At 37.9% G+C, this 20,051-nt stretch overlaps 1 protein-coding gene across 1 annotated transcript in view; it reads left to right on the forward strand.

The window, feature by feature from the left end:
* The window catches only part of LOC134536698 (ras-specific guanine nucleotide-releasing factor 2-like), a 400,528-nt gene that overhangs the window by 141,748 nt on the left and 238,729 nt on the right, over positions 1-20,051 (forward strand). Inside the window, exon 3 of the mRNA XM_063376561.1 lies at positions 13,441-13,547. Coding sequence (XP_063232631.1) covers positions 13,441-13,547 — 107 coding nt within the window. The remainder of the gene's footprint in view (positions 1-13,440; positions 13,548-20,051) is intronic.

Consider the following 20,051-nt stretch of genomic DNA (forward strand, 5'->3'; position numbering starts at 1 on the left):
GCGTCAAGACGTCGCTCATTAAGGGCCTGCCACTTCCACCCGCAGCTGGGGACGGCCTTATCGCCGTGACTAGTGCCACTCGTCCATGTTGACCAACAACTACAGCCGTAGGCAGGGTCCAACACTGGCTGTTCTGTTGTGTTGTGTTGTACTTTCGCCCATACCCTGCGGAAGGCAAGGAAGCGCCATCGCAGTCTCACCGCGCCGAATTCTCGTTCACCCAGTGGTCTTTTCCTGTTATTCATGGCGTCACAATTGATTACTTACTTGTAAGAGACAAACATTTAAGGGATTGTTGATTCTAGCTGCAATATTTAACAGGGAAAATTATGCGGTTGAAAATAGCAATTATGAACATACAAATGCTGTTAAGGCTTGGACAAACATGCAAAGTTGGGTAATTAATTTTCTTGTTATATATACCGCTAATTAAGGGACTTTTAAAAAAATTGTTTCAAATACGTACTCTTGCATGTGTTGTGTCGCATGTGTTCTCATCAGAAATGCACTAAACGCTATTTCCTAGCCGCGAAAGGCCACGCAAGTGAACATAATTATTAACACTGGCGTAACTTCCCCGCGATTACATACTGTCTGGTTAACATCTGCTATGGAAATTTGAGACGAAACATAAAACGAAAGAAAGCAATAGTATAAATGGACTTTTAAAGCACTCAAATTTCAGTACTCTTAAGAAAATTAAATAATAATAATAATGGCTTTTTTGGACCGAGCTTTAAATATATTAATTTATGCGTACGTAATAAGGATGGTTTGAAGTTTATAATTATTTCAAGATTGCTAATTAATTTAAAGCAACTGATGGTATTACTTCGGTGGGAATGAGACCATTCACCTTTTTTTTAGTGTAATTGTATTTTACGACGTAATTTACGCTCAAGCTGCCAGCATCAAGAGGCTTTGCTAAGATGATTTTGTAGGCAAATAAACTTTTAAGTACCTTTTTGAACTCTGCCTTTGAGTATTTAAGCTGCGGTGGGCAGTCAACTTTAATGGAACTGCACGAAAGGTGTTTAACGTCGAAAAATGAAAGGCTTTTGTAACTGGTGTATGATTATTTTATCTCTGATATTATTTTGTTTATTAATTTGTACACACATACAAAAATATTTTTGCACATTTATTGATGGTTCTGTATATTTATGTAATTGTTATAACTAATGAATTTATGTTAATTTATTTCAAACTCTATAGTAAGTGAAATTGTCAGTTCGTTTATCCTTGAATAAGAACTTGAGAATCTTGCTACTATATTTTCAAAAGCATATATTTTATATATTATATTAATTTTTCAAATGTTATTTATGAACAAAACTTTCTCGTTAGCCTCCATATACCTCTGGTACTCTGGAAAAATGTTTTATTTAATGATATTTTCAAATAAACAGCTCAGGGTGAACTTTGGTGATTTATTAAGTTATTCTGTGAAGAATGAATACATGGCAAATGTTGGTAACGTTGTAAAAAAGGAAAACCCAAGCATCTCAATTTGAAAACTTTAAAACAAAACCGTATATAAATGTTAGATCTACTTTATTCATATTATTCCTAGAATGGAATTTTTTTTTTTAATTGGACTCGGTAGTTACGGATATGTGCGTTTTAGTAAAAGGGCGATTTTAATCGTACTATAAAATGTTCTCATAATTTATTTCCTATACGTGAACCAAATTAAAGAATTTAATTGAATTTTTTTTACATTGATGGTTGGATAAAATTAAAGGTTTGCGTATTGCGGGAAAGCTGGCTCATATACGTGGTTTTCTGCGCACTTATCGAGGTTGTTTTTACTCTTAGCTGTGTTTGAGCTTTATAATCAATTTAAATACTGTAATGGTACTACTTCGGTGTGAAAGTGACCTTTTACGTCGGTTTCTCCTTGCACAGGGTCCAGGGTAAGGAGCTGGAACCAATGTCCGCAACTTGGATTCTGAAATCACGGTTGCCATCCTGGTTGCCCTTGACCGTGACCATTGAAATTGACTTTGACCCCGGCGGCAATTTTAAATCCACCATTTAGTTTTTTTTAACTTTCTGCCATCATGAAATCGAATGCCCCACTCCCTTATGTTGCACTTTTCGTTACGGTCACCATATTGAAAATCTGCCATTTTTACCCGATTTTAAAAAGAAAAAAATTTAAAATTAATGAAAAATTTTATTATTGAAATTTTATTAAAAACATTTTGCCATAAAGAAATCGAACGCCCCACTCCCTTGTGTTGCATCTTTTTTTACGGTCACAATATATAAAATCTGTAATTTTCATCAGAAAAATTGGTAATAGATTTAAAATTAATAAAAAATATTATTAATAAAATATTATTTTAAAAACACAAAGGCAAATAAATTTTAACTTCCCCCTGTGGTTGCAGCTGACAGACTGACCCCCACTACTTCTTTTCAAAGCATATATGAACTTAAACCCCTCCCCCCTGCTGTTTTCTTTTTTCTCGCTATCAACTTCCCACCACCAAATTATTGGCTGACCCCTTACCCACTGCCAATAGTTTATACTAAGCTGTTTTGAGATACGCACAATGTTGCCTACATTAGCTTTATGCTTTAGTGGATCCCGTCTTTTGGTATAAGAATACACGGTTTGAAGCAGTCGTTTGTCCTTCACGTCCTGTGGCTTCGTTTTCATTGTAGAATGCACATTGGGATTGTATTCGCTTACTATTTTTGGCAAGATATTAAACCATTTGTATTTTCTGCTTGCTTTAAATTGGCTATATAGTTTATCCTTAATAGAACGAAACACACGTTCAGCCATCGAACTTTTGATTCCACTAAACGTAGAGTAGTGATTTATGGCTTACTATTTCATCAAGGTCTTAAATGATGCAATAAAATATTCTTTCCCATCGTCCGTCTGCAATAATAACGGACTACGTTTTTGCTTCAAAATATCAGCCATCGCATTTGCAACGTCACCCACAGTGTGTCATTTCAAGGGCCTAGTCCAAATAAATATAAGTATCTAAAACAAGGAGAATGTACTTGGAGCCCTTGTTAACAAGTAAATATTCCATCATTTCAATAAAATCGGACTGCCAATTGTCGTGTAATTTTTTAATTATGAATTTTCGTTATAGAAAGTTGCATCTTGCAGGTTCATGCATCTCACTTGCTATGGCATACTCTGACATCCTACGATTTCCGAAAAAAAAGGCTATCTATAATTGAATATTTTACGTGCTCATAATCCTTAAAATTTTGTGAGCTCTGGTCGTTGTTTGCGAAAACTGCATGTGTGGCTTTTAGTAGTTTATGATATTTTCGCAAATCCTTCTCCGAATACCATTGTGGTTTTCTCCAAAACAACTCCCTGTTTATTTCTGCTTTTATGCACGCCACAAGACGTATCGCTTGTTCCAGACGCATACGAGACGAGTTATTAGTTGAACAGTGGTCCGATTTCGAGCCTCGTGTCACGAGGTTTCTTCGTGAGAAATCTGCTATGCTGTAGTTCTTCCACGCTAGAATCCGCACTGGAAGAAGTGATGTTTGAGGGAGAACGCTTACGTTTTGCTGCAGGCGTAGGCTGTTACTCCTCTTTAAATTCAATTTTAAAAGGTTTTTCTTGTTCGTCTTTGCCCCTCCAGGCTATCAAACATTCTTGACTAGCACTCAACAGTTTCAATCCCTCTTCACTTTGAACTTTGTCAGTCAATCTAAGCTGCTTTGCAAGAAAGTATTTTGCTTGAATGGCGATCGATCACCTCATGCAGCTGTTTAGATAAATAGGTTTATTCATCCATGATTACTAGGAAGCACCTTTCTTAACTATATACGAGAATTAAGTCTGGTTAGAAGCATCATTATGTCATCACACATTTGCGCATTCGATACTTCGATCATGTAGTGATTTCGAGAATCCGAGGCTTTTAAGTGCTTGTCGATGACTACTCTAGTAAAACATTTTTCGTACTTTCTACGTTTTGAGCCAGTAGCGAAATGTATTTCCGGATATCAGAGCGTCATGAGTCTCGAAAAAAATATGTAAGTCACAAATGATATGACCAAATTTCAAAATCCTTTGACTCATGTAAGACGATAAACTGATCAAAACCTTTTCGTACCTGACCTTATATAGAGGCCAGACCTTGACTATAATTAGGAATCTGTGCTTGTTCTTCCATCACATGGAACACATGTATTTGAGTTCCTGGAAATTCATTTCGGTATTTACGTTATCATAGTATCATAGTATCAAGTTTACCATGCGAAAAAGCACTATGACATTTGCGTTGTCTTGTAGCAAATGTTTTGTAATTCGACTGTAGGTCTGTATTCTATTTTTACATGTCTACCCATACTCTTGTATTATTCCTAGCTTCTGAAATTCAAGATCGTCAAAAAAAAAACATTACTGAAGTGTAACTTGTTTCACTGGGAGGCAGCACATCGGCAATATTGGTAAACAGAAAATACTCCGGGCCTTTCACCGAGCGTAGCTAGACGCTGGTACTTTGGCTGTTGCAGGAACTTGGAATAAAGGTACACATTTTTGTACGTAAGGCCACATGGTTCCTCCAACAAACCTAGTAGAACGCATGTTTTACCACGGACGGGCCTACCATAATGCATCGTACGGTATAAGGCAATAATGAGCCATTCGCGATTCGCACACACTAGCTATATCATCTTTGCATAATGCGGATGGCCAAACACACTTCTTCCTTGAGTAATTGCATTATTTTGACAAAATTGTATAAAAGATGTGTGCTTATAGTGTTTAGCTCATTATGGTCAGGCCAAAGGACTTGTAAACTCGTAGATAAATAATCTACCTTTCGAGATGCACATTTCAGGATAAAAATTCTGTGGTCCAGGAATGCAAACAGCCAAACGTCTAGCCCGAGGTGATGTAGAAATTAATTCTCTTGAACCAAAAGTGAAAGCGGCACAATATTGCCTGTTCCTTCAGCAAGGATCTGGAATCCAGGCTTATGGCTGTTCAGATACCGGCACAGAAAGCAAAAGATATAAGTAAATCGTCGAACTTAGGAATAGAAAAAATAATCGCGGTGTGGGGTTTATCCAAAATTATGAATGAAAAAACCAAATTTGGCATGGGTACACGTCGAGCAAAGACCAACAAGACCAAACAAAAACTTAGTGTGCGAAATACAAAGAAAAAGAGTGGGTGCCCCGTTTTACCTGCCCTTGGAACACTCGGAGTAACCGCTGTGGCCATAGCAAACATAGCTAGGGCAGTCAACACTTCCAAGAAACAGCAGAAACAATTAAACATAGCCCAACGACACAATGCCAAATGGAATCCATTGCCAGATTACAAAGGAAACTTTTAATTGGCTATAAACAAAACTTGAAAATCAAAGCTAAATAATTGAATTAATCAGTTAATTAAACAGTACTGAAATATAAACATAGATGTTACATTCGGATTTGCAAAGAGTTATTTGGAAAATATGTTAAAATATTGAATTAGCAAGCCCTCTACTATTTATAGAAGAATAATCCTTATAAATGTTACCAATTAAATTATTTTTTCTAAAATATTATGTTGTGTTCTCCCCTAGTCCCTGTTAGTATCGGCTTCCATCCAGGTCAGGGTCTGGGTTCACCCCTGTTTTATCCTAGGGTGTTTTTCATATTTATGTATTGAGCAATACTTTCTTCTTTAAAATATTAAATGCACTTTTATTTAAATGTTTGTGTGCTATAGACTTTGCTGGAGGATGTCTCCAGTGATCGCAAACAAGAAGTCTTAAAGAAAAACCACCTAATGCTATTCCTTTTATTTATTATTTCGGAGAGTGAATTCTACTGTCTCATAGTCGACTCTTGAGAACATGGCGGAAACTTGTTTCATATTCTGAGACCATGCTTGAAATCGCGAATAAGACTGTCTCTGCCAACACCGCTGCATACATGTCTCAAGCAATAGTTTGTTCATATCCATATGTAGAAATAGGCTGATTCTTGTGAAACTCGTATTTTTTTTTAATTTTACATGAATCCTCTATGAAGAGCTGAAGCAATTTTGTGTGTGTTTTAAACGAGTTAAGGGTTTATTTGTGACCGGTGGTTACATTTTAAGGCGCTAAACATACCCTTTTATTTACACATCGTTTTAAAAGACGGAGTACAATGCGTTGCAATACGATGCGTTTGATGATGTATCATAAGTAAACGACATTAAAGCGAGCCCCAATTCCCTCATATCATTTTAATTTTATATAACTATAGTTTCAAATTCAACCTCTCAGTCTAAAATCCCACTGCATTTTTTAAAATCTAAAATCACTTAGATATTTTTTTGCAAGTGATGCGCAGAAAATAATATATCAAACATTTTTCTTAGGTTACATAATTTTAGAATAAACGTCTGAAAGTTTGCACGATTTCAAGTATTTGATTTATTATATTACCCCGATATGCTTGCTTTGATCGGCAAATGCGTTGGCTGGTTTTCTGTCAGCACTTTAGGTATAGCGTGCATTGAGAAACGAATTCGTTCTCCTCTTCTGTTATAGGTATAAATATCATGCGCACTTTTATACTACTGGGTAAAACAGAAGGTATGGCGGAAATTTGGTATATTGTAGGAAGGGTTTAGTCAATGTTTTTCTACAAAAAAAATTGAATTGAGAAGTACATAGTATTCAAGGGCTTCCTGTGCCTCGATTGAACCAACTTCTCGTTTGTCTGTGATATTTTACCCCAGAGTCATTCCAGGTAAATGCATTTGCTATGTAAACAGTTGTCTATGGTTAAATGCAAGAAAAAGTATTTCAAACGCAAGGTTTAAGGTATATTTCGAAGAAAAATCTGCCTATTGTAGCCGTTGCCATGGTAAGACTGCCGGAGGGAAGTTTTTAAAAAAAAAAAAAAACAGAAACTTCTTTATAACTCCCTTAATAAAACAAATATCACTTCTGTGTGAAATTTTTACATCAGCTAGTAAGAGCAATGCGAAATCATTTTCCATAACATATTTTTAATATGACCATATGTAATTCGAAGAGGTGAAAAAAAACAGGGGTTGAAGGACAAATAAATTAATAATTTCCTTCACTATTTAATCTGTTACAATGTATTGTAAATCTTCAAATATTATCTAAATCATTCTTTTGAAATAAACTTTGATAAGACGAACATTACTGAAAGTAATAGAAAAAAACAGGGGTTGGAATAGAAAAATAATAACTTCACTACTTGCACACTATCGAATCCATTCGTTTTTATTTTTAACTTTTTTAATATTATGTTTCACTTTTGCTGAAAATTATTTTATCAACAACAAATCAATACTGCAAGGGTGGAACTAAGTGTTGAAGAACGAAAACAAAATCGTAATACTATCAAATCCGTTACAATTTATTGCAAAAACCTCAACACTATCTTAATTATTTGTCCGGTCAAATTTTGATGAGTCGAACGATTACTAGTAGAGGTTGAAATAAAATAAGTGGTTTTAAAACTTCAAAATTCGTTACTACTTACCCTACACAATTATATTCGTTCAAACTTATTGTTACCTTCTAAATATAAATTTTTCTACATTAATTTAAAATTTTTTTTTACTCTGTAGTTAAATCTATTACTTTCATTAAACTAACATTTACGTTACCTTATCTGGAAGCTGAAGCAGAGTGACATTTCCACAATAAAAAATACAAATAGAAGATTTTTAATTTCTCACTACCTGAAATGTTTTTTGATTATTTTGTAAAAGCACATTTCAATCTAACAAGTAAGTAACCAGTATTATTTAACGGTTGAATAGGTTATGTTGGCTACATTAAAAAAAAAGTTAAAATGATTGATTAGTTTAGATTATCAACATTAATAATATTATAAAATAAGTTAATCTAATCTGTTTCTAACGATATATAAGATACAATAACTGTAAAACATGTATCAAAGCTAATTTAAAAACTGTTTAACATATTTTATCGTATTATTTAGTAAATAGGAAGGATACTACTAAATCGTTAAGACAAATAATTCATTATGTCTTAACGATCAACTTGCACAGGAAATACCAAATACTAGAAAGTACGTACTTCCATTTAACTCACGTGACACAAGTTGAGGTATACTAGGTGTACATATTTGTGGTCACAAAAAGAAACTATTTTTTTTCCAGGTGTGATTCAAGAATATTATAGCTACAAAATAAATTCCTAACATTAACGTACAAACACACCACGAATGTAGTGATATATACTCACAAATATCCCTACTATAAATAGCCTCAGATTCTGGGGTTTCAGTGCTCGTTGTGAGAACTGCAGAAATTATGAAGAACGAGACCATTCGGCAAGGTTCGTGTACGCTCATGACTTATGGCCGTCTTAAGTACGTGCTTCGTCAAACCGGAAGTGTGTCAAACAAGTTCATGCTTGAGTAAGCATGAAGCTCGTATTGTTCACGCACTATGAAACATGGAGATGGAAATCGCGGTCTTAATAACCAGACCGTCTTTGCCAATACTCTCTCAAGACGGTGCTCAAGACACGACTGTGAATATCAGCCCTAGACAGAAGCGGACGCAGTGGAGGGGACTGTGTAGATATCTCCCCTCCATGGTTAGGGGAAAATATCAAAGTATCATTGAAGACAATCGACTACGGTTTCTACTATAGGCCCATATCTCAATTTGTTAATGTCGATAGTAATGTAGGTTTTATGAATACAAGCTTTCAAATTTTAAATTTAAAAAAAAAAATGGGTGCGTGTACTTATGTACGCGCGTGAGAAGTTATACTTCTTTGGCATCATTAAAAAATAGTTTTTAATTGCATGCAAATAATTAATTATAATAAAATAATAAAAGGGCTGGAAAAAGATAGTCAACACAGTCAATGAATTCAATTTAAACTTGAAAAATTAAATAAATAAAATTTAGAGAATAATAAATATGTATATATGACATAATTTGTACTAAATATTATATGATTCTTAATTTTAAATATGTATTATTGATTATTAAATATTTTAAAAGAAAATAAATAAATTTAATAATAAATTCAAAAATTTAATTTAATTTTATTCATTTTTTTAAATATTTATTATTTTCTTAATTGAATATTCACTTTTCATTTTTATCAAAAAGTTTTCATTAAATTTGTTTATTAATTTTTATATATTTCTTATTTATTCAATTTAATAATAAATAATAAAAAATATTATTTTAATTTGATTTTCGATTTTAATTTTTATCATAATTTTTTTATTAAATGTTTTATTAAATGTATTTTTTTTGTAAATATTAAATAACCAATAATAAATATTTAACATTAATAATGCAATAATATTTAGTATTAATTTAATTAAATTATATTTTAATTTATTTCAATAAATAATAGCTACATAGACTACGGATAGTTAACCTCAATTATATTGGAGCACTTGAAAAAGTATATAAACACAATTTTTTTTACTAGGTAATATTTACGAATAGTAAATAATATTAATCAAAATATTCAATTTAAATCATTACTGAATATAATTTATTAGCACATATATAATTCGCACTTGTATGAAACTAAAACACGTGTTGTGAATGTAGAAACTAGAAACATGTGGATAAATATTATTATAAATAATATGAAAACAGTGATCAGAGGCGACGAGCGTGCCAACATGCGCGACTAATAGAGATTCTATTAATATTTTGTTGGTAGCTTTTTTTCGAGACTTAATGAGCGCTTTAGCGGGGAGCTTCATTCAACCTGATAATTTTGTGTTACAGTGATGCGCGAGCATCTTAAAATTTCACTCTCATAATTTTTTCATAACGCGCCTAAAGAAGTATAACTTCAAAAATAAATTTGGAAATCCCTTTGGTAAACATTCCTGCATCCGTTACTGATACTAGAAGCCCGCAAAAAAAAAAAAAAGAAAAAAAAGAGCTGTAATGACCGAAGTGTTATCACTTATTTTCAACTTAGAAACACACAACAAGGATTTTTGTAATTGATGACGATTTTAAGCTGTGCTGTTTTAACTTGTGATAATTATTCTAAGATATGTGTTTCTAACTTGGGATTGTTTTAATTTGTATGTTTCTAAGCTTCAAAGTTTCTTTGTCATATTTGTCATAATTTTAGGTTACGATTTTAAATGTTACACTTTTACTACGTTGTAATTTTCTAAGTGATGATGATAATAATGTTCACTTTCTTGTTTCTAAGATACAATGCATATAATTTATGACAGTTGTAAGAAATAAGAATTTTTGACGTGACAACGTCTAATAAATCGATGAACGCCGGCTGCACGCACGAAAAAGTGTCCCACTACGGATGTCCCACTACGGATGTGCCCTGTTTGCTCATTGTACGCATGCGTGGCATCTCTCTTCATGCTCATTGTACGCATGCGTGGTATCTCTCTTCCACTCGATTGGAACAACCATCGATTTGACTTTTCAATCATATTTTCGTCTTTTGAATTATTAATATTACGTAATTTAACGATCGTCCACCGATTTTCAGCACAATCGGTACGGTTATTTAAAAGTAATGTTGAATATTCAAATACGTTTTGAACCAACAATGGTGTTTTACAGTTACACATAATAATTCAAATTACACCCGGGATCTTTTGCACAATGTTTTAAAAAATATTGTAACACATTATAAATAAGTTTTGTGTATTTGGGATGCGTATTTGTTATGAAATAGTGTTATAAAAACGAAATAATATTATTCCCCTACCGTGAACAAATTTTTTATTAGAAGTATATAGCATATGAAACTATTTAGTTACAAGATAGGCCTCGTGGTCTTGTGGTTAGCGTGGCTAAATTCTAATCCGAACGTTGTCGTTTCAAAGCCCGGCAGCTGCAATTTTTTTTTTTGTTCTTGTATAAATAAATACGACGTACGCAACATTTCAAAAGTAATAAATATATTTGAATTAATGAATGCAAATAAAAGTAAATTTATTAATTAAATTTTACATTTCATTTCACTCCTTTGTATCCATACAAAATAGTGATAATTCAATAAAAATGATTCGATTTTATTCATAAATATATGCAGAGGTAGATTTTATCATACAAAAGATAGAAAAATTAAAAAAAAAATTCTTCCTCAAACAATATAACATTTTTAATGCCTAAATGGTTTGATTGCAAAAACCAATTACGGCTCAGTCTCAGGCCGAATATGATATTTCCTTTTCTTCTGGAATCTGGATCAATCATTTTATCAATGTTTTGTTATGACGTTGTCACGTTAAACTATCGTCCGTAAACAGACTTTACAGACAACCATTTTTTAGATAATTCTAAGTCGGACTGTCATATTGTGAGTTTCTAAGTTACACGTGGTTCTGTGGAGCGCAGGTCACGGCTTCACTGCGTCAGGCCAACCCCTGCCCCCCTTCCCAGCAGTGAACTCTTGGCGGGCGCGGGACGCTGCCTGACGCTCTGACGTCACGTCGCCATGGCGACGGCGCCCCTTCCACGGAGCCACCCCGGCGGGTGGTTTGCCAGTCCCAGAATCCTTTGCGCGCTTTTTGCGGCGACAAGCGCAGCTTCGCAGTTTGCTGTCGCGCCTCGCCGGGCTAAGTCCTACTCAAACTGACAAAAGCAAAGGTAGACTTTACAGCGCCCAGGATGTGCGTGACTTACCGCAAAACTACTCCGGCGATTGTACCGCAAATACTCACCCACATGGGCTTTCACCGTGCACATACCTATAACCATGAAATCCAGCTACATGATATTTCACCGTGCAGAGAACTATAACTGACACTCCACTACATAGGCTTTCAAAATGAACACTACTAAAACTATTCCACTCAGCTGCATGGTATTTTACTGTGCACAGAACTATAATCTTGACACTCCGCTACATGAACTTTCACCATACACACCCCTACAAAACTGACACTCAGCTACATGGTATTTCACCGTGCATAAAACTATATATCTTACACTCAACTACATGGGCTTTCACCGTGCACAGAACTATAACCCTGACACTCGTGGACTTTCACCGCGCACAGAACTACAAACCTGGCACTTCTGCCGCAGGAATCAGGGTTTCAATGATGGATGCAAGGTTCTCTTTATTTCAGCTGAGCTGTTACATGTATGTGGCATTCCGGTGGATTGTTTAGTCCTAGTAATTTACGAATATCAAGCTCATCGCACATTTATGTTATATTATTACGTATTATAATAGCACACCTGCGGCCATTGATTCGAAAACGAATTAAGTTTTAACTCAACATGTACCTAACGGCTACAAACGCGGAATTTTCCAATTTAAATTTATTTTAACGTTTATTACAAATTGTAATTATTATTTACCTAATTGATTTTGTAATATTTGAGAGTTTCACTCTTAATTTCAGCAGCGTGTCAGCAAAGTGTACATAATACCCATGTCACATACACATATTTATGAATAATATCATTTAGTTATTGTTCGATGACAGAATAGTCTAAGATTATTTGTATGATTTCTGAGCGGCAACGAAATGGTGAATAAAAATAAATGTTTTTAAAACTATAGGGCTTGAAATAATAACGTAATTATTCTTAGATAGTAATATAATCATATGTAAGAATGTAACAAAGTGCTTACTTTGAACTACCTTGAAAACCAACAAGCAAACGTGAAATGCTACCTGACACTACAACTACGAAGAGAAATAATTTTATGCCGTGTTTTGACTGTAAAATAAATTTCCTGGCCAATAACACGTGAAAATGTCGCCTAAAATTAAATACACAATCATGCAAGGCACTTCAAAGAAGTATGATACCACTGTTTTTATGTATGGATTTAGTATTCAATTATTTATGAAATTTACCAACGATTTCTGCATAAAACAAACAATACAGTTAAGAGTAGTATTTGAATAGAGTAATTGTTAGTTGTGGGTGTGAATCTTATATATTATTAATTATATAAATTTATAAACATTTTACTTGGCAATATTTTGGGAATTTTGGATCTTCAACGAAAAACAAAAATGTAAATATTTTCCGGCAGTCGTACTATGGTAATTAATACCAAAAGTAGTCGTTTGTAGTTTATGTATTGGCCGGTCCTGCTACTGATTCATGGTTCAGGAGCCGAGAAGCAGTCCGCTATCTAAATTATAATGTCAAGACGGCCATATTGTAAGACCTTAGCCGTGCCCTTTGACCTTGACCTGGAACTCCGAGATCATTTCGAGTGACCTTGAAACCGACTAACAGACTTTTGTGTGTGTATTTTTTTTTTACTGTTATAGAAACTGCTAACACAATTTTGTTTTCACCGTTGGGCATAGCAAGGTACCTCGGCAGAGGCTAGGAATGGAGGTTTACACGTGGTGCCTGCTTGCCAGCAGTGTCGCCACTTGCTGGTGGGCAGTGGGTGCAGAAGTTTGGTCGAGTGTGGTCTGGAGGCACGCTGACGGGCTCGCGTCTGTTGGCAGCACTGCTTCGCCATCTCGTACCGGCGGGAGAACCAGCGGCAGTACGAGCTCCGAGCGGCCACCGAGTCCAACTGCAAGACGTGGATCGAGGCCATTCGCGAAGCGAGGTGAGTGCCGGACCTTCATCCTGCAACTAGTTCTACCATTTACCATTTCTTTTGATGTCGCACACGTTATTGTAGTCAACTGTTGACTTTTAGTATCGAGACCATGCGTATTCCCATCATAGTTGTATTTATATGTAATCTCAGACTCAATCTCCACCTAGTATTGAAGAAGCTTGGCTTCTGGGTTGTAGCCGCGTCCTTGGCGAGTAATTCGCCGACGTTTCGGTCAACATTGCAGTCGCCATCATCAGTGAGCGGTTACCTACTGCGGCTACAACCCAGACGCCAAGCTACTTCAGACAGTGGCCGTGAAAGCCAGTGAACATTATCCACCTAATATTGTTTCGTGATTTTTCTGAGGGTGTAACGTTTTCAAAGGTAATTCGCTATTTGTTTGCTCAGTCCAGTCGTCCATTTCGGGCAGGTAAGCAGTTATTCCATTAAACTCACACTGTGTTTTACTACAGCAAACAACAAGATCAGGGATAGTGAGCAATACTAGGTCATTTGCGTGAAATCATGAAGGAAAACCACGGTAGTGTGATAGGCAATACTTTTCGGAGCAACATTGCAACTCTTCTCGTCCGAGGCCGGTGCATTGTTCTGCCGCAGCACCGTCCCGCTCCGGTGATTGGTGTTGCCTGCGAGCTGTGTGGAACTGGCTGATGAGCAAGGGGAGGGGATCAGACAAGAGGGAACGCTGAAGAAAGAACAATGAAGAGGAACGAGAGCAGTGTCGCTCTGGGCAGCGAGCTACCAATCACAACTCCTTCACTCGCCAGTGTTTCACACGAGAGTACGATGAATACATACACATAGATAGTCCACTTCCCCTCGTATTTGTAATAACCTTCAATGTCATAATTTTTAGCAGTGTAGGATGAGAAGGAAGACCTACAATTATTAGTCAGTCATTAACCTATTCGAGAAAAAAAAAAATTCTTGTTTGATGCCTTTTCTCGCAAGCACCAACCAAAAGGCCAGCAACTGTAAACAATTTCAACGTATATAGTGATAGCACAGTAGTGTACTTTGGTATTTCCTGCTGTTTGTTCTGGTGCGTAGTTTCTGTATCAGGATCCGCCATCTTGGATTCTGACATTTACGGCCACTATCTTAAATTACTTTCACCTTTAACTTTGACCTTGATTCCGACTGTTGTATTTAATTCCAACATCTATGATTGTGATGTAATGGCCACCATCGTAGATGGCATTAAGCTTACCTTGACACTTTCCACCATCTTGAATTCCGACATTTTGTTTTTGTCTGCTGGAGACCGCCATTTGGTTTTCGTGTGCTAGGTCACCATGTGGTCTTCGTCTTCTGAAAATTGCCATATTTTTTTCGTTTCCTGGAGACTGCCACTTTATGATCGTCTGCTGGATTCAACCATTATTGTTTCTGCTGTTTATTCCTAGAGTGCACAATCATTGCTCTGTCTCATGCATGTAAGGTTGATATACCATTACTTACCAGTGTTTTTATAACCATTAAAGATTATATAAAATTTAACTTTTGTATACAAAATACATCTGAAGCGATGTGATGCTAACAATGGCAGCTAGGACCTCTAGTAAGAAAAAGTTTCACACTTGACCACACAGTCATTGAGACATATGCCATGTTAAGAATGAAATAACATAACTATAAAAATAACACAAATATTCATAAATGTATTTTTTTAGTATGGAGTTTTAATATTATCAGCACCTATTGGAGGTCTAGCTGCCATATTTGTTTTAAATATTTGCTACTAGAAGCGCTTATGTCGCATATAGTACAATTTATTTGTAAGTGTGCGCTATTACCATATTTCACCACAGGCTATACTGTCATCTTGGTAGGTGTAGATAACTTTAATGATTCTTTTATTTTCTTTCCTGCAAGAAATTTTAAAACTAGAGAAATATGCTGACATCTGGGAGAATAATATTTTATCCAATTTTTTTTATAACCTGTTTCCATAGTTTGTGAAAATGCCACCTATTCCTCATCATAAGAGATGAAAAATATATTGATCACATGGGTAAGTTATTCCATACTATATCCTACCATACTCAAGAAAAAATGGTTGAGAGCTACAATAGGACTTTGAAAGTAGCTATTCAAGTACTTCTGAAGGATTAATAGTGCACGTGGGATGAAACCATGTATAATCTGGCTTTGTGTTTCAATAATGTAGTAAATTATGCTAAAAGCATACTCCCTATAAGCTTTTCCTAGAGAGATAGTTGTTTCATCCCCCTCTGGTGAATATATTGTACGTGAAACCATTTGTGTGGGAATCTGTAAAAAATTATAAAATTGATGCTATTTGGGATGGGGTGGGCAAATATTTACCTAAATACCACTAAAAGCTATCAATGAAGTACATTGTCAACAAAGCTAATGTCTCGTATAAAGTAGGAGACAGTTTTTCTCTAACCTCACTTTCTTAGTTCCAAAGTAGATTATTTTTTCATGAAAGTTTGTCCCCTGAGGTTTAATCATTTTAAAATAGTAAAGTTTACAATAGATGAGTCTGTACTATTGGAAGATCAGAACCAACCATCGAAAAATTTAAAGCCCATTTGGGGCAATTAAAAGTATTCAACACTTAAAATAGCTAAAAGCTTATCTCTCTCCTTCTGAAACATGAGATTATTTATGATGTGTCATACTTAATGAAATATGCTAATTAATAAAATATTGTGTCTATTGTATGGAATGTTCGAGTGCTTGATAATACATATATATAGTCTCTAGTCATTATTCTCTCTATGAGTGATTTCACACTTGTGGATCTAGTCAAAGTGATACAGTTTTTAGTGAAGTTCTGTGTATTGATTATCACGATATTTGAATGTCTCTTTCTCTCTCTTTGCAAAGGATTTTTTGTGGGGTTTTAGGTTGGGTAGGACTTTCACTTTTCTCCTTTCGTCTCTCTCTGGTTTTGAAAATAATTCTACACCGAGTGCAATGGCAGTAGCTCCACAAGACATCGAATTACCGTCCTCAAGACTCCAAGCAAGCAGTTACATGCCAGTCATCCACATCAGCAACCAGTTCCAGTGCCAAACACCACATTATTACCAAAATCATCACCCACACCAGCGCCAGCAGGTACTCTCGTCCGCTTCCTTTATTATTTTGGCTTCTAGACCTGTGGAGACTCTGACAAGTGAATAAGTGACTTGATACTGGCTAGTTCAAAACTCGTTTTCACCAGGAAGAAGATGCCCTCCTGCAGTGAAGTTTTACGGGTGGAGGATGTGACCGAGTGCAAGGTGTTTATGCCTATACACTACGAAAAGTTAAGGATGTGATAATTACCCTACCTGAGACTTAGTGTGGGTAAAACCAAATAAGTGACATCATCAGAGAGTCAAAGATAGGGTACTGCTGCGTGCTGTAAAATTAGTAAACTTTTAGAGCAACCAATGACTAAGTAGAGTGAACATTCTTCTTGTCAACATAATCAAAAAAACTCAGGAGTACCAACCAGGCAGTTCGATAGCTCAGCAAGAAGAAGAAAGATAAAGGTGGAAGCCTTGCTTTTGTATGGATTGTTTGGAATATAGTACAGAATAGTGAAGAATATGCTAGAAGTATATGGATGCTTCTCCGATGTTCTGATTTTTTAGGTTATATATACTCGAGTTTTCATCAGATAACAATGATAAGGAGAAGAACCACGATGGTGGCACAACTTTAGCAGCGCAGAGAGAGAGAGAGTTCTCAAATAAGGACATACATTACCAATTATTTCTTTGTACATTTACAAACAATTTTCCCTTTTTTTACACGAATCAGTGCCTTTATTTTATGTATTATAATTTAAACTTCTTTTTCAACGAAAATTTATCTCTTGTACATTAAGAACATGAGAATATCCTTCTAGATAATCCCATTCATACAGTTTTTACAGCACTAGATTTCTCCAAGACATTGGTGTACTATTTTGATTATAGCATAGTCATAATGTTTGTATAATTGAAATCAGTTTATTTCCGTTCAGTAGGTGTGGTTGTTTGGAATCTTCTCTCATGTGTTCTCACTGGGGGTTACTTGGCCGTAAGGCATAGCACTGATTGGTACTTTGTGGTTCGGAGATGCGTGTGGTCGTATGGCTAATTGCTAATAGAATGTCTAATTTTGGAATAAATAATTTGTCGGGGCGTTGCCGTCTATAGAGTAGATGTTTACAGTGCCGATGATTAGTACGCTGGGCGAAGATGTCAATAGGGGAGTTTGTAATTCCACCAGTGGTGTTGCTGAGATCTGGCCACGAGAGTGAGTGTGTGGTGTGGCAGCTTCAACAAGCTGCTGCTGCAGAAGGAGGAGCTGGAGCAGAAGCACCTGCACCTGCTGCAGAGTCGAGAGTGAGTGTGTGGTGGTGTGTGTGGTGTGGCAGCTTCAACAAGCTGCTGCTGCAGAAGGAGGAGCTGGAGCAGAAGCACCTGCACCTGCTGCAGAGTCGAGAGTGAGTGTGTGGTGGTGTGTGTGGTGTGGCAGCTTCAACAAGCTGCTGCTGCAGAAGGAGGAGCTGGAGCAGAAGCACCTGCATCTGCTGCAGATAGTCGAGAGTGAGTGTGTGGGGGTGTGTGGTGTGGCAGCTTCAACAAGCTGCTGCTGCAGAAGAAGGAGCTGGAGCAGAAGCACCTGCACCTGCTGCAGATAGTCGAGAGTGAGTGTGTGGGTGTGTGTGGTGTGGCAGCTTCAACAAGCTGCTGCTGCAGAAGGAGGAGCTGGAGCAGAAGCACCTGCATCTGCTGCAGATAGTCGAGAGTGAGTGTGTGGGGGTGTGTGGTGTGGCAGCTTCAACAAGCTGCTGCTGCAGAAGGAGGAGCTGGAGCAGAAGCACCTGCACCTGCTGCAGATAGTCGAGAGTGAGTGTGTGGGGGTGTGTGGTGTGGCAGCTTCAACAAGCTGCTGCTGCAGAAGGAGGAGCTGGAGCAGAAGCACCTGCACCTGCTGCAGAGTCGAGAGTGAGTGTGTGGTGGTGTGTGTGGTGTGGCAGCTTCAACAAGCTGCTGCTGCAGAAGGAGGAGCTGGAGCAGAAGCACCTGCACCTGCTGCAGAGTCGAGAGTGAGTGTGTGGTGGTGTGTGTGGTGTGGCAGCTTCAACAAGCTGCTGCTGCAGAAGGAGGAGCTGGAGCAGAAGCACCTGCACCTGCTGCAGATAGTCGAGAGTGAGTGTGTGGGGGTGTGTGGTGTGGCAGCTTCAACAAGCTGCTGCTGCAGAAGGAGGAGCTGGAGCAGAAGCAACTGCACCTGCTGCAGATAGTCGAGAGTGAGTGTGTGGGGGTGTGTGGTGTGGCAGCTTCAACAAGCTGCTGCTGCAGAAGGAGGAGCTGGAGCAGAAGCACCTGCACCTGCTGCAGAGTCGAGAGTGAGTGTGTGGTGGTGTGTGTGGTGTGGCAGCTTCAACAAGCTGCTGCTGCAGAAGGAGGAGCTGGAGCAGAAGCACCTGCACCTGCTGCAGATAGTCGAGAGTGAGTGTGTGGGGGTGTGTGTGGTGTGGCAGCTTCAACAAGCTGCTGCTGCAGAAGGAGGAGCTGGAGCAGAAGCACCTGCACCTGCTGCAGAGTCGAGAGTGAGTGTGTGGTGGTGTGTGTGGTGTGGCAGCTTCAACAAGCTGCTGCTGCAGAAGGAGGAGCTGGAGCAGAAGCAACTGCACCTGCTGCAGATAGTCGAGAGTGAGTGTGTGGGTGTGTGTGGTGTGGCAGCTTCAACAAGCTGCTGCTGCAGAAGGAGGAGCTGGAGCAGAAGCACCTGCACCTGCTGCAGATAGTCGAGAGTGAGTGTTTGGGGGTGTGTGGTGTGGCAGCTTCAACAAGCTGCTGCTGCAGAAGGAGGAGCTGGAGCAGAAGCACCTGCACCTGCTGCAGATTCGAGAGTGAGTGTGTGGTGGTGTGTGTGGTGTGGCAGCTTCAACAAGCTGCTGCTGCAGAAGGAGGAGCTGGAGCAGAAGCACCTGCACCTGCTGCAGATAGTCGAGAGTGAGTGTGTGGGGGTGTGTGGTGTGGCAGCTTCAACAAGCTGCTGCTGCAGAAGGAGGAGCTGGAGCAGAAGCACCTGCACCTGCTGCAGAGTCGAGAGTGAGTGTGTGGTGGTGTGTGTGGTGTGGCAGCTTCAACAAGCTGCTGCTGCAGAAGGAGGAGCTGGAGCAGAAGCAACTGCACCTGCTGCAGATAGTCGAGAGTGAGTGTGTGGGTGTGTGTGGTGTGGCAGCTTCAACAAGCTGCTGCTGCAGAAGGAGGAGCTGGAGCAGAAGCACCTGCACCTGCTGCAGATAGTCGAGAGTGAGTGTTTGGGGGTGTGTGGTGTGGCAGCTTCAACAAGCTGCTGCTGCAGAAGGAGGAGCTGGAGCAGAAGCACCTGCACCTGCTGCAGAGTCGAGAGTGAGTGTGTGGTGGTGTGTGTGGTGTGGCAGCTTCAACAAGCTGCTGCTGCAGAAGGAGGAGCTGGAGCAGAAGCACCTGCACCTGCTGCAGAGTCGAGAGTGAGTGTGTGGTGGTG

The sequence above is a fragment of the Bacillus rossius genome, chromosome 11, assembly GCF_032445375.1.
Source record: "Bacillus rossius redtenbacheri isolate Brsri chromosome 11, Brsri_v3, whole genome shotgun sequence".
NCBI classification, from domain to species: Eukaryota; Metazoa; Arthropoda; class Insecta; order Phasmatodea; family Bacillidae; genus Bacillus; species Bacillus rossius.